Here is a 20,689-nt window from a genome sequence, read left to right on the forward strand (position 1 = left end):
TGCCATCCCCCCCCCCCTTTTACGCTGGGCTACATTAATATCACTTCCTCTTGCTAAGACAAATGTTCCTGCAACTACTTCTAGCTGTGAATAATGCATAGCGATGCCGTGAGCTTTCTGCACATGCAATGAAGTGATGAGAAGATAACGACAAAATGCCCTAATGGCGTAGCACTGCAGTGAATGTCTTGCACCTTGAGGCTCGAGCACAACAGGGAGAAGTTACTCACCTCGAGGTTATGCAGTGAACAACTGATGACTGATAATAGGAAGCCGCATTGTTCCAGGCTATGAACAGGAACATTTGGATAGGAAAACAAAACAGCACATGATGATTTAGGCAAGATCCTTTGTTGTGCTCATAGATAAAGGTGAAGGTAAAGGGGCCCCTGACCATTAGGTCCAGTCGTGGCCGACTATTTATCTACTTGCACTTTGATGTGCTTTCGAACCGCTAGGTTGGCAGGAGCAGGGACCGAGCAACGGGAGCTCACCCCATCGCGGGGATTCGAACCGCCAACCTTCTGATCGGCAAGTCCTAGGCTCTGTGGTTTAACCCACAGCGCCACCCGTGTCCCTAATTGGCAGTGATAAGGAATCTCAATTTAATGTGGCTGCTGGTTTAATTTCTGCTACTACATACAGTAAAAGAGAGTGTCAGTAAATTGTGCAGTTTTGCATGTGTGTGTGTGTGTGTTTGGTCTTTTCCATGTTAATGGAAACTGGAATACAGCTGAAACTAAGAAGTATTTTCCAAATTCAATGTGGCTTAGAGGTTAATCTAAGTGACAGGAGGAACTAAGCAGAACAAAGACTAATCTTCTGCTTAGGGGAGAGGTCTCTAAGGGAATAAGGAATAAGGGCAGAGAGACATTCCAGAGTGTAATAAACAGAAAAGGGGGGGTGAACTACAATTAAAAGTACAGATCAAGAAGGAAATAATAACTGTGTGTGTTATGTGGGCCTATACTAGCCAAGAAAAACATTGCTAAAGAAGTAGGAGTTCAATAGAAATTAAAGCTACCTATGCATACTTACTTGGGAGAAAGTCCCATTGAGCTCAATACCTCTGAGTAAACCAAAAACACAGCTAACCTTTGAGATTTGCATTTCTATGAATTTTGCAATGCAGTTCCCCAGCCAAGTAATGTGAACAAATGGGGTAAAATGTGCACGCATATAAATGCATAGGTGTGTGAAAAGAACATGTACAAACACATTATATTAGGGGAAATTGCTTTGCAAAAATGTGTAGATTTGTCAAAACTGCGTACCTCAATGTTTTTATGAGAAATTCGTACTAAAATGCCGACGAGTTTTCATAAAGGTTTTGATTTTTTAAAATTGTCAATTGCTACCAAAAGGTGAAAAACTGTGTATGGGGGGTGGGGTGGAAACTGGATTCAAGATGAGGAAAATGGGAAATTCTCAAAGTGAAATTGGCAGATTCTACCATCCCCCATGGTGACTGAGTCAGACGGCATTCCCTGCAGCTGAGGAGCTACTGATAGAAAACCTCAGCTGCAAATGTGCATAATTTAGGGTTGTCATATTTCAAAAAGTAAAAATTGAAGTTTTTAAGCTTATTTTTTAAGGAAATTCGCCAAAAAACCCAACAACCCACTTCTGGTTTCCCCAGACATTTTAACCGACTTCTGAAAATTCCACCCAGACGCTGTTTTTCGTGGACAAAAGCTGGCAATATCCGGAAAATTCCAGACATATGGCAGGCGTAGCATAAGTGCTTGCAAGGGGGATTTTGAATGCAATTGCCAAGTACCAAATGACCTTGCAGTGAAAATGGCACATGTATTATGCTGTTAACAGGAAATTTAAAAAAGTACTGTTGCCACTTTAAATATAAAAAAAGCAATTCCTGAATCTTATGCAAAAGGTATTGCCGTTTCTTGAAATATAAAGAGGTAATGTCTTGATCTTGTGCAATAAAAATATAAAGAGGTAATGACTTCATCTTATGCAATAAAGGCAAACACTCTTCCCTGAAGCCCATAGAAAGTAACTCAGTACAGATGGATAACAGCTTCATTCAGATGCTCATTCAAATGGGCATCTAATGCACATCTAGTTTCTGCCTATGGATCTGAAACCAGCAGATGTTCTATGCATGGAATCCTTATTGCATCCTTATCTTGATTGGAGCAACCGTGTTTTATAGAAGCTTAGGTTGGTATGGTTGTTGCTTTTTCCCGAAGCCCCAAATTGTTTCCAGACTCTCATTCTCTGTATGCAAAACTATCATTTCCAATTTATTTTTAGAACAACCTGTATTTGCAAACACTCCCACTCTCTGAACCTGGCACAGATTGACAGGAAATGACTTTTCCTGTAATGTAAAGAGAAATGTGTTCCCTACATAAAAGCTGTATCTGATTTCCTAACGAATTGTGTTCTGCAAGTGTCTCATTAAAAAATATATGTTTGGAGTGTGATTGCTAATACAGTATGTGTAACCCTTTGGGAAGGTATCATTTTCAATCAGTTTCAGGTGCTGAGTCTTTTTATACGGTACAGTCGTACCTTGGTTGTCGAACGGAATCCGTTCCGGAAGTCCGTTCGACTTCCAAAAACGTTCAACAACCAAGGCGCGGCTTCTGATTGGCTGCAGGAGCTTCTTATATGCAATCGGAAGTTGTGTCAGACATTTGGCTTCCAAAGAACATTCGCAAAACGGAACACTCACTTCCAGGTTTGCGGCGTTCGGGAGCCAAAATGTTCGACTCGCAAGGCGTTCGGGATCCAAGGTACCACTGTATTACTTTCTCATAGTAGAAACTGTGAACTTAGTAACCTGGGAGCAGACTCCAATGAACTCACTGGGACTTGCTTCTGAATGGACATGTATAGAATTGTACAATTAGCCAGTACAGTGGTACCTCAGGTTAAGAACTTAATTCCTTCTGGAGGTCCGTTCTTAACCTGAAACTGTTCTTAACCTGAGGTACCACTTTAGCTAATGGGGCCAACCACTCCCGCCGTGCGATTTCTGTTCTCACCCTGAAGCAGAGTTCTTAACCCGAGGTACTATTTCTGGGTTAGCGGAGTCTGTAACCTGAAGCGTCTGTAACCCAAGGTACAACTGTATTCTAAACTAAGCTACTTTTTGGAATATATTGTACTTGCACTGCAGAGATTTTGGCAATCAACTATAATTGTAGACAGTTTGTTATTTCTGTGAGGCAATGAACATGTACCCCTTATTGCCATGGGTGCCAACTTGAATAAAATATGGGGGGGCAGGTAAACCCCACCCCACATCATCAATCACATTATGTGTACATTTTAATAGCAATGCCCATTAACTTGGGGTAGGGTGGTTCTCAAATATTCTAGTTGGGAGGTGAAGGAACCTCAGCCCCTAGGAGTTGGCTCCTATGCTTATTGAAATGATAGCCCCAGTTCACAGACCCTCCAACTCTCCATATCTTCCGGCGATAGTCCCTGATTTAAAGATGCTGTCCTAGTTTCTGAATTGATCCCAGAATGTCCCACTTTTCCTTAGGGCATCTGTATTTTCACTGGAGAAATGTTCATTGGAGGGTTATGTGACCCCTGAACCAAGGAGATAAGTAACTATATAACCTTTAGAAGACATTTGAATAGAGAAATTTGTATAGAGAAATTTGTAAACATTTTATGTTTTTATAGGTGTTGGAAGCCACCCAGTCAAAGGGGCAGGGTATAAATAATAAAATTATTATTATTATCATTATTATTATTAAGTAGGACATCCTTATTTTCATCAGAGAAAAGGGTATAAATAATAAAATTATTATCATTATTATTATTATTAAGTAGGACATCCTTATTTTCATCAGAAAAAGGGTATAAATAATAAAATTATTATCATCATTATTATTAAGTAGGACATCCTTATTTTCATCGGAGAAATGTTGGAGGATATGAGTTCAGCTTCAGTAACAAACTATTCAAATGCATTGAATCAAGAAGGTAAACTTTGCCCAAGGCTAGACAATCATGCTTCAGGAGGAAATGCAATATTCACATGCCTAGTTGAAAGTTGGTCTTCTAGTGCAATTGCGAGAATATTAGGACTGGAAACAGGGTCCTGGGATCAAATCTCCACTCAACCATCAATTGCATTGGGCAGCCCTCAGCAAACCTACTTCATCAGCCTATTCTATCCCATAGGGGTGTTATGCAGATAAAATGGAATTATCCCATGCAAGTTAGACTGAGCTGCTTTGAGGAAGAGCTTCATTAAAATGTGGCAAATTAAATAGCCCATTTATCTGAATGTTTCCTTGTTGGCCATAGTAACACACGGTCAATTCTGGAAATCAGAATCACAGCTATCTTAAGGTTTGGGTAATTGGAATTCACATGGATTGTTAAGAAGAAGAAGAAGAAGAGTTTGGATTTGATATCCCGCCTTTCACTCCCCTTCAGGAGTCTCAAAGCGGCTAACAATCTCCTTTCCCTTCCTCCCCCACAACAAACACTCTGTGAGGTGAGTGGGGCTGAGAGTCTTCAAAGAAGTGTGACTGGCCCAAGGTCACCCAGCAGCTGCATGTGGAGGAGCGGAGACGCAAACCCGGTTCCCCAGATTACGTGACTACCGCTCTTAACCACTACACCACACTGGCTCTCTCTTTTTTTCTTTTTTTTTTAGTTTCTCAAAAACTTTATTTCCAGCATAAAATACATATAATACATCCAAAATCACAGACATATCAAAAAAGAAAAGAAAAAACAAAAAGAAAAAGCAACAACCAAAAAATAAACAATATACTTACAACTTTGGAAAAAGAAGAAAAACTAAGATGCATAAATAGGAATAAATCACAAAAAACCATTAAATCATGTTGTGTTGTTAATCTGACTTCCCTCCACCACAGTTTGAGCTATATCCCGATGTTATCCTCTGCAGTATCCTTTTACAGCTATTATCTTTACATCACAGGTTTTATGCTTCACCTACTGTGATTTTAATATTTCCTAAGTTTGCTTCTGTATATGAAATAAATTTGTTCCAATCATTAATAAATTTGGTATTTTTCTGATGCCTGATCTTCTGTGTCATCTTTGCAAGTTCTATGTACTCAAATAACTTAGTTTGCCACTCTCTAATAGTTGGGATGTTAGGTGTTTTCCAATTTTGCGCTAGCAATATCCTGGCTGCTACCATTGCATACTGAAACATGGTTTGGTCTTCTTCACAGTGGCTCTCTTAAGGGGGAGAAATCAGACAAACATCAGTCATAATCTGAATATGTATTCTATATAGAATTTAGTTTCATTTGTGCTACTGCAGTATATTTATTTATTCCGTTCATACCCCACCTTTCCTCCCAGGAACTCAAGATCGCATCGATTGTTCTCCCCCTCCTCATTTATTCTCAACAACAACCTGTGAGGTAGGTTAGACTGAGAGGCAGTGACTGGCCCATGGTCACCCATGGCTGAGTGGAGATTTGAACGCTGGTCTCCCAGGTCCCAGTCCAACAATCTATCGCCATCCCACCACATTGGCTCTCTAGGACTCCTGTATGTTTTAATTGGTTTTGCGTCCTTCTAAATCTAAACAGATGAAGCACATGCAAAATGGAATAAGAGCAAACATTGCGGAATGAACGGCATAATGATCATCATTCCCTGAATTCAGGGTGTGTGTGCTGGCTGGATTAGAGTCAAAATGGGGCCACCAAAAAATGAAAAGGTATTAACCCCAAAATTTGCAGACATAAACTTGAAAAGTTTTAAAACAAACCTATGGGGGGAGGGAAAGCACTGTAGGAATTGAGCGTGCTCAATAGCTGTGAAATATTGAGTGCCAATTTGATAAGGGAAATGGAAATGTAGAATGGGAGCGGTAGTGGAACAACCTACTTGAAGCGAATGAGTAGTCTGCACCCTTTAATGAAGATTGTAACATTTTATTTTATTTTTGAAGGTTGCGTCTGTTTGGAAGGTTGCACCTGTTAAATTTGAATCTTAAAGTACAAAAGTTGCTATTTTGGTGTGCAAGCTTTGGAATAACACAGGGTTGTTCATAACGCAGAAATGAAAAATGAATTATTCTCAGCAATACAGTTATTCCCCAAGACTACTTACCACTGCCAACTTTAGGTCTCTTGCAGGTAGCATCTAAGAGCACTTTGCTATATTGTTGGGCTGTCACTAGGATCTAAGAATATAATTCCTGATGTATATTAAATTCCATGTTGTTCAAAATAATAGTTTGGATTAATTTTGTCCAAGGCAGAAATGGCACCAGCAAGTTTGGACTTCTAACAAATTTGTTTAGCTAAATTTGCAATGCACCATGATTTTAAAAAAACCCCAAAAACAATGGATACTAAAAGTCAACCCTAGACAGGTAAAATAAATTTCAAGACTTCCAACTTGGATCTAAAAGAACAGGTCCACATTTTAAATGAAAAATACAGTTATGATTACCTTCCGATTTGCCATCAGTCATGCCAGCTATCCCATGCAGAAGAGAGAAGTTGAATGTCAAACCTTTTTCTGTTTGCTTTCCACCAAACATGTCATTACAGAGGTGACTCAGGGCAAAGAGTAAAACTGGAGACTTTCGCTAAATCTCTATTTAACTGAAGTCAGTCCCACTTATGTGTCTTGGTTTAAACTGGCCATTACCGCCTTAAAATATTCATTACGGTTCTATTATGAGCCATGACTCGTGTAGGCCAATCCTAAGCATGTCTATGCAGAAGTACAAGTCACCGAATTCAGTGAGACTTATAACATCAGTCAAACCACTGTCTACCTGAAGTTAATCAGGTCTCGGTTTGGTCAGTGCTACCCAGATGAGAGACAACTTGCATGCCACCATGTGTTCCAGGATGGATGAAAGGTTGGATATACATGTAAGAAAAAATACAATAATGCTGCTACCAGATGAATTTTGAGATATCTTCCCCCTCTCCCAAATTCCAGGTGGAATTCCAGGTGTCCTTCTGGATGGGGGTGGAAAAACTCACATGGGATAATGTGTAACTTGGATTCTACAAATCACCCAGTTTCTTCAGGGGTGAAATTAATCAAGGAGCATGTTGGGCAATACAGTGGTACCTCAGAAATTGAACAGAATCCGTTCCGGAAGTCCGTTCGACTTCCAAAACGTTTGGAAACCAAGGTGCGGCTTCTGATTGGCCGCAGGAGCCAATCGGAAGCTGTGAAAGTCGCATGGGACATTCAGGTTCCGAAGAACATTCGCAAACTGGAACACTCACTCATCTTTTCTGCTACAATTTTCAACAGGAAACCATTATTAAAATTCTCGCTAGGATAAACACTAGGAAAAAGCAATGAAGTTCCTACAAGAGAGACAGAGAGTTATCCCCCTTCTTCCTTTTGACCCAATGAATATGAAAAAAATAAAAAGTTGTGACAAGGAGGAGGGAAAATATCACAAGTTTTTGTTTGAGAATTATTTCCCGTTGACTCCAGGTATGATACATGAATTTAAATGCACTGGATACTGCTCTTAGTGTTTAATGAGCTAAAGAATCAATAGTCAAATTAGGCAAATATATTAATACCAAATTCAAATTTCAACTCTTATGAAATCTTAAAAATACAAGAGTCTTAGCTGAAGAGGATCAGTATGATTCAGAGAGTCATGTAAACCTCATTGCTGCAATATGAATGAATGATGGGAAGATTTTCTGATTTTCTTCTTCTTCAACCTGGATAGAGCAAATACTGAACATGACAGAACATCAAACACACTGAAAAATCTTGTAAACAAGTCTTATGTAGGGGCTAGCACCACACAAAAAGCAGTCCAAGAACATGTGCAGGTGGGAGATATGAGAAGTCTAAGAGATTTGGTTCTACAAAATCATAGCACACTGGGAAATGAATACTGCGAATAATTCAAGTCCTTTAGTATTTCTTATCTTACTTCAGAATGATGAAAGTTAAGACTAGCAATGGCAACAATGGGGTTTTGGACAAAGTAAAAGAAAGCCGCTAGAAAGCAGGCAAAAGGAGTTTGCTATAAGGTCTGCATTATACACATAAAGCATCATCATATCACTTTAAGCAATGATGGCTTCTTGCAAGGACTCCTGAGAATTGTAGTTTGTTAATGGCATAAACATTGTTGGGGAACCATTTTAACAATCAATCCCTCTTCCCAGGGAATTCTGGGAATTGTAGTTCTGTGAGGAGAATAGGGGTCTCCTAAGAATGTTCAGCTCCCTTAACAAGCTACAGTTCCCATGATGCTTTGGAGAAAGCCATGACTGTTAAAGTGGTATAACAGTGATTTAAAGACATGGTTCAAATGGGGCCATTGAATATAGAACTTGAACTTTAAAGAGAGCTTATAACTGAAAAAAAATCCCACAGTATTGATGCCCATTCTCAAGAACAGAGGAATGCCACCTTATTCCATAAGTCCTTTTACATTTGATGAAGAATGTACTTCTTTATTTTGCTGCAGTAGACACCTTTAATATTAACCCACAATGTGAATCTTGCATTGTTCTTATGGGGGGAAAGTTGTAATGAATCAAGGGTAGCCAATTTGATACCCTACAGATGTTGCTGGACTGAATTGCAACTTCTGTCATCCCTGAGCATTGGCCATGCTGCCTGGGGGCTGTGTCAGAGTCACATTGTCTATGTCTGGCATAAATGGGCAAATGCAGGCAAAACTGGGATGTGCTGGTTTTTATGTTGGGTAGAACATTTGTCTGGTGCCATTTTTCACATGCTGAGCTATGTTGAGTAGAGTATTTGGCATTATTTAATGGTGAAGTTTCTAGGAAGCCAAGAAGCTAAGTGTTGTTTATGCCTTGCATTGAGGAGTGACAGCAACCTCTGCGCCATGAATGAGGCAGTGAATGAGATCTGGTTTGTTACCTGAGTGGAAACAGATACATGAGATAGATAATTCAGGAACTTTACAACAGAGTTAGTGTTAGTGTTACATGCAAACCAGATCAAGACATCATTGATCAAGGCTTGTGTTTTCTTATAAAGGTGATGTTACTTTGAAAACGACGACACACCACGGATGCACATTTCAATGATCACTATACTACATGCAATTTTGAGACCTCCAGGTATAAGGTGGTATCTAAATTCAATAAATAATAATAATAATAAGTGTATCCTGAAGGCACAAATGATATAACCTGGGGTGGGTACCAGCTCTTCTGCTAAGACATATAAAACAATTATCTACCAAGCAACATAGGAACTGCCTTATACCAAGTCCATCGACGTCAGTAGTGACTGGCATTAGTCCTAACTGGGGATACTGGTGTCTGCGTTCCTTTACTGCTAAGCTATATCCCTTTGGTAAGGGATGCGGGTGGCGCTGTGGGTTAAACCACAGAACCTAGGACTTGCTGATCAGAAGGTCGGCGGTTTGAAACCCCGCAACGGGGTGAGCTCCTGTTGCTTGGTCCCTGCTCCTGCCAACCTAGCAGTTTGAAAGCATGTCAAAGTGCAAGTAGATAAATAGGTACCGCTCCGGCGGGAAGGTAATCGGCATTTCCGTGCGCTGCTCTGGTTCGCCAGAAGCGGCTTAGTCATGCTGGCCACATGACCTGGAAGCTGTATGCCGGCTTCCTCAACCAATAAAGCGAGATGAGCACCACAACCCCAGAGTCGGTCACAACTGGACCTAATGGTCAGGGGTCCCTTTACCTTTTTATATCCCTTTAGTAGGACAATCTCAAGCCCTCTGAGAACAGGTAAACTATCACTAATTCTGTATAGCAGCTGAGATACATATGCTTTGCATGAAGAAAGTTTTTTAAAAGGACTTCCTTAACAGATCTTTGGGAGATTTGGGTATCTCAAAGTGAGAAATAGCTTCAGCCTGTTCTTACAGAATCTGAGAGGATTATCCTCCTGGACCCAGTATAGCAGAGCTTTCCAAACCGTATGTTGCGACACGTCATTGTGTTGGCTGCAGTGTGTAGTTGTGTCGTGCAAACACTCCCTGCGCTCCTCCCGGGGCTGGAAAGAGGTTAGTTTAACCTCCAGTTTGCTAATAAAGCTGAATTATGGTGTCATGAAATGATGCATATCTAAAAGGTATGTCCCCAGCAGTGCTTTTCTTCTGGGGGGATGCAGGGGTATGTGTACCCCTAAACATTTTGTGAATCTTTGTACTTTTGTCCATTTTCTGTATTTATTTTCCCTGGTCTGACCTATAAAATGGTGATTTTCTTTAAGTCAAAATGAGAGTACCCCTAAACATTTTTTTTTTTAGAAAAGAAGCATTGGTCCCCAGCATGAAAAGTTCGGAGAGTTCTGCAGTATAGTATTCACTCAAGACTATTCCACAGTTCTGTTAATTGTATGGGATACGCAACTTGCTGATTTTAGAGTAAATGGATTTATGAATATACTTGGGTTCTTGGGTAATTTGCTTTGTATTGGGGAATTCATCCGTCAATAAACGTCTGCCTGCTTTTGATTAAAATCTGACTAACACTCCACAGTAAGAGTTTGGTAATGAAATATTGAATATTAGACTGAATCAGGTTTGCACTGCTTTTTGTGGTGAGTAGGCAGTTCACAAAATAACCCCATCCACCCTTGGTAACACTGACAGATGAATTTCTCTTTCATGACCTCCAAGTCCTCCTGCTTCAGATTTCCTTGTACAACTACTCTTCTCTCTGTTTCAGAGATATTGAGCCAAATCTTAAAACTGTCAGGAGACAAGTGTAGGTAGGCATCTGATTCACTGTTTTTACGAATGCATCTTCCATTCTTCTTACAGAGAACTTTGCTGCAGAGCTTGGCCGCAGAGGTCACATTCATGATGTAATGTCCCAAGAGACCATCGACGTACTTTTTCACAGTTAAACAGCTGTCCTAAAAGAAAACAAAGACAGGTTTACTTAATAATAATAATAATAATAAATTTTATTTATATCCCGCCCTCCCCAGCCGAAGCCAGGCTCAGGGCGGCTAACAACAATCAAATAATCCCACATTCTAAAAACATTTCATTATAAAAATTAATTAAAATCAAATTGATGGCAACCGTTAAGCAAAATTCTGTGCAGATTGCCAGAGGAGGGAGTCAGGCTGCGCCCTGACCAAAAGCCTGGTGGAACAGCTCTGACTTGCAGGCCCTGTGGAAAGATGTCAGGTCCCGCAGGGCCCTAGTCTCTTGTGACAGAGCATTCCACCAGATTGGAGCCGCAGCCGAGAAAGCCCTGGCTCTAGTTGAGGCCAGCCTAACCTCTCTGTGGCCTGGGACCTTCAGGGTGTTTTTATTTGCAGACCGTAGGTTCCTCTGTGGGACATACCAGGAGAGGCGGTCCCATAGGTACGAGGGTCCTAGGCCGTATAGGGCTTTAAAGGTTAAAACCAGCACCTTAAACCTGATCCTGTACCCCACCGGGAGCCAGTGCAGCTGGTATAGCACCGGGTGAATGTGATCTCACAGCGAGGACCCCATAAGGAGTCTCGCTGTGGCATTCTGCATCCGCTGGAGTTTCTGGGTCAGTCTCAAGGGCAGCCCCACGTAGAGCGAGTTACAATAATCCAGTCTGGAGGTGACCGTCGCGTGGATCACAGTGGCTAGGTCAGGGCAAGAGAGGTAAGGAGCCAACTGCTTAGCTTGGCGGAGATGAAAAAATTCCGCCTTTGTTATAGCTGCAATCTGCGCCTCCATGGAAAGGGAGCAACTTACAGAGCAATCCTATAGATGTCTTCTCAGAAATAATAAGTGGAACTATAGGATTTCACCTCTAAGCAGTTGGCACTACAGTCAAACCTCAGTTCCCGAATGCTTCCGTTATCATACATTTTGGCTCCTGAAAGCCGAAAACACAGAAGTGTTTCGGTTTCCGATCGTCTTTTGGAACCAGAACTTCTGACGTGGCTTCCAGGCTTCCACTGAGTACAAGAAGCTCTTGCAACCAATGGGAAGCCGCGCCTCGGTTTTCAAATGTTTCAGAAGCCAAACGGGCTTCCAGAACAGATTTCATTCGAGAACCGAGGTACCACTGTATTGTCTAAATGACTAGTGCAGATATTTGTTCAAGGGGATGTGAAATGGGTTCAGTCATGAGTGATTATGAAAGTTCTTTGAATCACAAAAATCTCAGCTTTGCTTATTCATAAATTTCTGGAGTACAGAGGACAATGACAACATGTGTGGGTAAGGAAAGTGTTTGGTCTGACATTTGCTAATCCCAGTACCAGGTTCTCCCCATCCTCCAGTCTCTTAAAGGCAAGTAGTAACTTCCTCTTTGCTTCCCCATTCAAAGTCTAGCATAAATAGGTTTGGTAGATCACAGATTTTTGAAGCCAAAATCGCACGGGCACAAAATGAGTACATTCATTAGAATATCTCTGTTTAAAAAAGGTAAAGGGACCCCTGACCATTAGGCCCAGTTGTGACCGACTCTGGGGTTGCGGCACTCATCTCGCTTTATTGGCTGAGGGAGCCGGTGTACAGCTTCCAGGCCATGTGGCCAGCATGACTAAGCTGCTTCTGGCGAACCAGAGCAGCGCACGGAAGCGCCGTTTACCTTCCCGCCGGAGCGGTACCTATTTATCTACTTGCACTTTGACGTGCTTTCGAACTGCTAGGTTGGCAGGAGCAGGGACCGAGCAACGGGAGCTCACCCCGTCGCGGGGATTTGAACCGCCAACCTTCTGATCAGCAAGTCCTAGGCTCTGTGGTTTAACCCACAGCGCCACCCGCGTCCCAAGAATATCTCTATTACATGCTACCAAAAAAATAAAATTTGGGTTTGAGTTCTTCAGCACAAAATGTTGCACAGCCCGTGCATTCTACATTTGACACCCCAAGTGTTACTACAGACTGGATCTAGACACATCAGAAAAGCGTTTCAGGAAAACGTGTTGTAAACCTCAAAGTGGGAAATCACACTGGCAAAAGACAGAACTCTACAGCGCCACCTGGCCTCACAGTGTTATAACACATATAAAACGCTTTTTCTTTACTAATGTAGCTGAGCCCATATTCTTCCAAATGCATGCACACAAGAACCACATGCAAATCTCTTGGTTTACCTCTCAGTCAGATGAGCCACCGAGCTTGTCCTGTTCAGATGTATTCTAAATTTGATGTGTGAGTGTGCCTTACCCACTTACAGAAGAATGGCTGATATAATTATTGGACTTAGCTGAGATGGCTAAACCAACATTCTTAATTAGAGGAAAAACCATTAACAACATTTGTTAAGGATTGGAAATTCCTTATGGACTTTTGCATAAAAGAGAAAATGAACTTTTAATATCTGGATTTGAAGGTTGAAAAAAATACTAGCTTATAGAATATAGAATGATTGCGTTCTAAAGAATGAATGTTATATGTAGCTGCAGAGAGCAGAAATCCTTTTATTCTACTCTTTCTTTAGTTTTTTTTCTTTATTTTCCTTCTTTTTTTCTTTCTCCTTTAGATTTCTCATTTTCTTGTATTTTCTTTGCTCTTTTTTTAGATTAATTAGTCATTTTATCTCAGTATATTATAAAAAGATACTTTGTAATGGGTATGTATTTCTGTATATCTTTGGATCAGTACCAACAAATAAAATAAAATAAATTTGATTTGGGGATTTGTATGAGCTACCAGGGGTCAGCAAACTTTGTGAGCAGGGGGCGGGTCCACTGTCCCTCAGACCTTGTGGGGGACCGGACTATGTTTTTGGAAGGGAAAAAAATGAATGAATTCCTAAGCCCCACAACTAACCCAGAGATGCATTTTAGATAAAAGCACACATTCTACTCGTGTAAAAACACCAGGCAGGCCCCACAAATAACACAGAGATGTGTTTTGCATAAAGAGACATGTTCTACTCATGTAAAAACGCGTTGATTCCCGTGTGCCAAATTGAGAAGGTGATTGGGCCGGATGCGGCCAGCAGGCCTTAGTTTGCCTACCCATGAGCTAAACCATTGGAGATCTTTTTTTCTGGGAAGGCCAATCTTGGAATGCATATTGCCATTCCCAGACCTGTGGCCCATAGGAATATCAAGAACCTGCTATCTTTGCTGCCATCTTTTGGGGATTGGGGGTATGTTTAGGAGGAGGGGGTGTCCCAAGAATTCCTGCAAAACTCAGCTCATTTTCTTAACCCAAATTCACTTACATTAGAACTGGCATACTGCATGCTTCCCCACAGGATAACTCCTGCTGCCCCCAGGGCTGCACTCTCACCAATAGTGTTCACCAAGTCTTCCTGAAAAGTAAGTCACGGATACGCATAATATAATAGGGCTGCAATATTTTGACGAGCAAAAAAGAGGACGCTGTGACGGCTCTCATTCTAAATACCCCTACGACATGTAGGCTATAGTAAAAAGGTAAATGGACCCCTGACCATTAGGTCCAGTCGTGGCCGACTCTGGGGTTGCAGCGCTCATCTTGCTTTATTGGCCGAGGGAGCCAGCGTACAGCTTCCAGGTCATGTGGCCAGCATGACTAAGCCACTTCTGGCAAAGCAGAGCAGCACACGGAAACGCCGTTTACCTTCCCACCGGAGTGGCACCTATTTCTCTACTTGCACTTTGATGTGCTTTCGAACTGCTAGGTTGGCAGGAGCAGGGACCAAGCAACGGGAGCTCACCCCATTGCAGGGATTCGAACCACCGACCTTCTGATCAGCAAGTCCTAGGCTCTGTGGTTTAACCCACAGCGCCACCCGTGTCCCTCTAGTAGCTGTGATATATTCCTGAGGGGGTCAGGAGAAGAGAAGAGGAAAGCAAGTCTTCAGCCACCCATTATGTCTACGTCTCATCCAGAAAGTATAGCCAGAGACATTTTGGCAAAAAATAAATTAAAAAAAATCCACCCAGACAGAAATTTCACCCCTGAAAAAGAGGACATGTCCTGGAAAAAGAGGACACATGGCAACCCTAATAGAGCATGGTGCACAGTCAAAGCATCATTGCCCATTTTGTATCCACCCATTTTTTCCGGGGGGGGGGGGTTGGGGGGGTTACGTCTTGTGAAACAAGTTTGGATGGTTTTTGAAACACTACAATAATACTCTGTAGTGCCTGTTTGCCAGAGATCTCAGTGAGTTGAATGCACACACCATAGGCAATAATACCCCTCTCGCACCACTATCAATTCTCTTTTTTAAAAAATAAGCAAACACTGTCTGCAGTAAAAACAATGGTGGCAGTTTCAAGAGACACCCAAATGATCAGGTTAGAGCACAGTAAACACATAACCTTTGAAGCAAAGTGAACCATCCATTAAACTCAAAAGTTCTGAATCCAGAAAGCTATACCCCCATCCCCTGACAGCTCTATAATTCAGCACTGATCCTGTGATATCCCATCCCTGTACCAACCCTGAATTACAGGTGACATAAAGTGTCCTGCTTTGAGAGGTTCTGTACACACCATACATTTAAAGTAGATTGCTGCCCTCAAAGAATCCTGGGAACTGTAAATTTATCTCCTAGGTAAAGGTAAAGGGACCCCTGACCATTAGGTCCAGTCGTGGCCGACTCTGGGGTTGTGGCGCTCATCTCGCTTTATTGGCCAAGGGAGCCAGCATACAGCTTCCGGGTCATGTGGCCATCATGACCAAGCTGCTTCTGGCAAACCAGAGCAGCGCACGGAAACGCCGTTTACCTTCCCGCCGGAGCGATACCTATTTATCTACTTGCACTTTGATGTGCTTTCGAACTGCTAGGTTGGCAGGAGCAGGGAGCGAGCAACGGGAGCTCACCATGTCACGGGGCTTCAAACCGCCGACCTTCTGATCGGCAAGTCCTAGGCTCTGTGGTTTAACCCACAGCGCCACCCGCATCCCTAGTTTATCTCCTACGGAGTTCCAATTTCTACCACCCTTATATAATAAACTACAGTTCCCCAGATTTTTCAGAGGAAGTTGCGTGCTTTAAGCGTATGGTGTGTACTCAGCTTGAATACAGAACTGAAATGTAGGGAATTTTGTATCCACCAGAACTGCCTTGTGATAGAAAATTTAGGCAACATAGCCCTGATCACTTGCTCCACCTGCCTCCTCCTACATGTAGACAGAGAGGAAGGGGCTCTTCATGCTAACTTCACCCCCCAACACCTCCATCAGCTTCTGTGTCAAACCTATGTGGGAGGTCTGAAGTGGAAATCTGTGCATAATTGGGTGAACATACATTGGAAACCCAGAACCAACATTGGAAACCCAGGTGGATGCAGCAACAGCTATTGCTATCTATGGCTGGTTTGCCAACTGAAATCCTTCCTGGAGTTGCCTAGCCATGATGGTCTACACCCTAGTAACTTCTTTACTTCCTAGTATTGTTGTACCTTGGTTCTCGAACGGAATCCGTTCCGGAAGTCTGCTCGACTTCCAAAAATGTTTGAAAACCAAGGTGCGGCTTCCGATTTGCAGCAGGAGCTTCCTGCACTCAGACTGAAGCTGCGTCAGACATTCGGTTTCCGAAAAATGTTTGCAACCCGGAACACTCACTTCCAAGTTTGTGGCATTCGGAAGCCAAAACGTTCGAGTCACAAGCTGTTCGAGAAGCAAGGTATGACTATAATGTGCTTTACATAAGGCTGCTCTTGAAGATGGTCTGGAAACTATAGCTGATGTAAAACATGTTCTGCAGGTTCTGAGTGACAGTGAAAATGGAAATATATATTGCCAGTTCTTTTTTTAAAAAAACTGCTGGGAAGGGGAAAGCTTGTTTTTCCAAATTTTCATTGCCACATGAAAATGTTTCTGTTCTGTCGAGCATCTGTGGAGGGATGAGATCTGTACTGTTTGCAATCATTGTATATTTGATTTTAGACTTTTTATGGTTTTAGTATTTTGTATTTCATTAACTCCCCAAGATGAGACACAGCCTGGAAACATTTTAATAAAAATATGTTTTTAATTCTTTGCTTTCAATCGTCCTTACATGCACATTTATGATGAATATTTTCTTTCTGCGTTAGTTAATGAGCTGTTTTTGTATTGTATTGTATTTTATGGTGCTGATTACTAATTACTGCTGAGTTTCAGTACTAGCTGGATCAGTGGTGTGTTTTTCTGTTTGTTTGTTTTATCTGGTCTTGTCATTTTAACTGCTTCTGGCAATTTCACTCTGGCCTTTGTAATTCAGCAGGTGACCACAGTCAACCTGTGATGTTTCTTTGACCCGAGAGAGCAAATAAAGCTGATGTATTATACACTGCATTTAACTGGATGCAGCTTCTGAGGCCTTGTTCTCACTGAGGTGATAGAAATCACACACTGTTCTCCCCTCACATTCTCATACACCAGCCTCTGTTTGTTGCCGGCCTGTATTTTTCCTCACACCGGCCAACACAGAAAATAGAGTGGACTGTGAAAATGCAGCGCTATACATTACTTTACAAAGAATGCACATGATTGTATAAAAATAGGTCAAACTATCCCTGCATAATTATTCTGGTTACAGTGGTAACCCGGGGGGGTTAAAAACATTTTGGGTTACAAACACTTCGGGTTACAAACTCCGCTAACCCGGAAGTAGTACCTTGGGTTGCAAACTTTGCCCCAGGACGAGAACGGAAATTGCATGCCGGCGGTGCGGTGGCAGTGGGAGGCCCCCACTAGCGAAACTGCACCTCAGGTTAAGAATGGTTTCGGATTAAGAATGGACCTCCAGAACGAATTAAGTTCATAACCTGAGGTTCCACTGTATTTTAGATCAGTGCTTTTACATGAGACATTTAACAGTTTGCCAGTCAAGCTGAGGTATATACATAAGCACCTTTCCATGGGGCACAGGTAACTTTAGTGAATTTTTGAGAGGAATGGGATTAACATGCCTGCCAGCCATAGTTCCCTGGCGTTACACATACCATCAAGAACCCAGGTTCAATCAGGATTCCCAACAGCATGAAGATGTACCCACATAAAACCCCATCCTCACAGATGCTAAATGCAGAAACTTTGAGGCATGGTCACCAGTGAGTGCTTTGACAGGTGAGTCCCACTCCCCTCTCAATGAAGCCTTGGGGATAGGCTTAATATGCATTTCCCTAAAGCGAGGATGGGAAACTTGTATGTTGTTGGACTCCAGTTCCCATCAAGTCCAGTCCATGTGGCCAATGGTCAGGAATGATGAGAGTTGCAGGTATCTGTTGGGAATGGAAAGAAGCAGAAGGAGCATTTCATCATATGTGGTGGCCATGCAGAATAGTTAAGGAGTACAGTTGTACCTTGAAAGTCGAACAAAATCCGTTCCGGAAGTCCGTTCGACTTCCAAAACATTCAGAAACCAAAACATGGCTTCTGATTGGCTGCAGGACATTCGGCTTCCAAAAATAGTTTGCAAACCAAACTATTGTGGCGTTCGGGAGCCGAAACATTCAAGAACTAAGCTGTTCGAAAACCAAGGTATGACAGTATTGGGAAATGATTTATAATGAAATGAAAAAATTGTTTAAAAGAACATTCCCCCCCCCAAAAAAAAAAAAAAAACAACAACAACCCAGAGGCATTTCTTTTGGGTATGGTACAGACAGGGGGCAGAAAAAGCTATTTCTGTATGCAACAACAGCAGCTTGGATTATGTTAGCTCGGAAATGGCAGCTGGGAGAAGGTCCAGAGAAGGAGGAACAACTGAAAATGATGGAATGTGCAGAGCTAGCAGGCCTAACCAGCAAGGTAAGAGAACAATAAGAATGGGTGTATAAAGAGGAATGGAGAATATTTGTGGAGTATTTGGAAAACAACTGTAAGTAAGTGAAAATTGTAAATTCAACAGTATAATGTAGATTAAGATATAATGGAAAGGGGGGAACTAGATGGAGGAAATAGAATATGTAGTTAATTTTGGAAGTCTAAGGAACCATGGAAGGAGAAGAAGGGAAGTCATTCAATGTATTGCTGTATATTTAATTGTGGGAAATGTATACCTGAAAAATTAATATTTTTTAAAAAAAGGAATGATGGGAGTTGTATGTCTGGGAGAGCTGCAGGTTCCCTATCCCTCCCATAAAGAAACATCTTTGAGGACCTCTAACTGCTAGGCCCTGGTTCCCATACCACCTTTGCAGTCTCTTTTATGCATATTGCTGCTCATGTGAATGTTTGGCATCACTAGTGTACCCTCAGATTTAAGAGAAGTCTGCAATCCACCTTCTATAGCAGGGAGACCTGGTTTCAAAGTACAGATTACTAGCAAAAGCTGTCCTGCGATCTTCCATAAGTCCCTTTCTCTAACATTATGGTTTTCACCTCTGTACAATCCCGTCAATATGCAAGAATATCAGAAAGGGTAACACGTGTTGGTGGATCTGGGAGCTTATTAGATACCGGCATCCTTACCTCCGTCAACTCATGGAATGTATAGGCATAATATGGCCTAGCATACACAAAAACAGGCAAAGCATAGTCCTTCCGAGCGATCGAAGCAATGCGCATTGCTTCTTTAACCCGATGGTGTACAAATTTCAAAGCGTTTGGGCTGCACTTCAGCATGTATTCCAGGTATATGGAAGGGTAAAGGGCAGTGCTTTCTTTCCACAGCCAAATCAGATTATCATTCCGGAACGATTCAATGTCTGGACATTTGCCTGTGTACTTGTCTGGGTGGTTCTTGTAATCATAATTGTAGCAGTCTGGGTAGAGATAGTAACCCCAGAGCCCATTTGGCCTCATATCTTCAGCTAGGAAAAGGGTGCTGTTCATAAAACCCCTCCCTGCATTTTCAAAATCTTCCTTCGCAACTTTCTTGATCTTGTTCTCAGGCCACTGAGGATGCTGCTTTCTGACAAGTTCAAGAGACTTATTTCTGTAAATGGCTTTATGGCCCCAGTTTCTATCCCACTGGGGTCTCCAGTTTTCCCAGTCGATGACCCCGAGTCCCTGGAATTTCTTCATGGCGATGGAATGCTCAATGTCAGCCTTGGCTTTGATGAGATGTTTGATGAGGCTCTCGTTTTGTGGCACCCCGCCATTGATGGATTCACCATTGTCTTCTACATGAGGATAGTACCCGAGATGAGTGTGATAGAATATTGTCACACTGGAGCCGCTCAAGGTCTCGTTTGGATTTGTCAGGATGTCGAAAACGTTGAGGTCCAAATCGACCTTGTAGCGTCGCCGACACTGCTCAGTAGGTGCATTCCAAACTACTAGAAATGGTTTGTTAGGGAACATGGGCGCTCTCGCCTGCATGATTTCACTTCCGTTGTCGACCATCAGCAACACCCACAGTGCTAGGTATTCAATCCACAGGTGGCTCATAGTATGAGGTAACTTCATCAAAGGAAAAACTGAAAGAGATAAGAAACGGTAATGAACAGTGTCAACCAAGAGTCGGGAAGAACTTTGCCCCTCTAAGTGTTGGTGCTGGCCTTTAAAGCCCTAAATGGCCTTGGTCCTGTATACCTGAAGGAGCATCTCCACCCCCATCGTTCAGCCCGGACACGGAGGTCCAGCTCCGAGGGCCTTCTGGCGGTTCCCTCATTGCGAGAAGTAAGGTTACAGGGAACCAGACAGAGGGCCTTCTCGGTAGTGGCGCCCGCCCTGTGGAACGCCCTCCCTTCAGATGTGAAGGAAATAAGCAGCTATCTTCTTTTTAAAAGACATCTGAAGGCAGCCCTGTTGAGGGGAGTTTTTAATATTTAATGCTGTATTGTTTTTAACACTTGATTGGAAGCTGCCCAGAGTGGCTGGGGAAACTCAGCCAGATGGGCGAGGTATAAATAATAAATTATTTTTATTTTATTTTTATTA

The 20,689-nt window shown here is 42.2% G+C and overlaps 1 protein-coding gene across 1 annotated transcript; it reads right to left on the reverse strand.

The window, feature by feature from the left end:
- Nucleotides 1–10,497: 10,497 nt before the first annotated feature.
- On the reverse strand, nucleotides 10,498–20,197 carry LOC114605521 (hyaluronidase-like). Its single transcript, XM_028746876.2, has 3 exons — nucleotides 19,277–20,197; nucleotides 14,106–14,195; nucleotides 10,498–10,848 (listed from the first exon to the last, which is right to left on the reverse strand). Exons 1-3 carry the CDS (start codon nucleotides 20,195–20,197, stop codon nucleotides 10,498–10,500), a joined length of 1,362 nt encoding a protein of 453 aa, XP_028602709.2.
- Nucleotides 20,198–20,689: the final 492 nt, after the last annotated feature.

This window comes from Podarcis muralis, chromosome 10 (genome assembly GCF_964188315.1).
Source record: "Podarcis muralis chromosome 10, rPodMur119.hap1.1, whole genome shotgun sequence".
Taxonomy (NCBI): domain Eukaryota; kingdom Metazoa; phylum Chordata; class Lepidosauria; order Squamata; family Lacertidae; genus Podarcis; species Podarcis muralis.

Bases quoted from the DNA above. Each gene is read 5' to 3' on its own strand.
- LOC114605521 (XM_028746876.2), bottom strand. From the start codon at position 20,197: ATGAGCCACCTGTGGATTGAATACCTAGCACTGTGGGTGTTGCTGATG. The intron at 14,196-19,276 runs GTAAGGATGCCG...CTTACTTTTCAG, and splicing joins CATTCCATGAGTTGACGGAG to GAAGACTTGGTGAACACTAT. The intron at 10,849-14,105 runs GTAAGTGAATTT...GTTTTCTTTTAG, and splicing joins TGCAGTATGCCAGTTCTAAT to GACAGCTGTTTAACTGTGAA.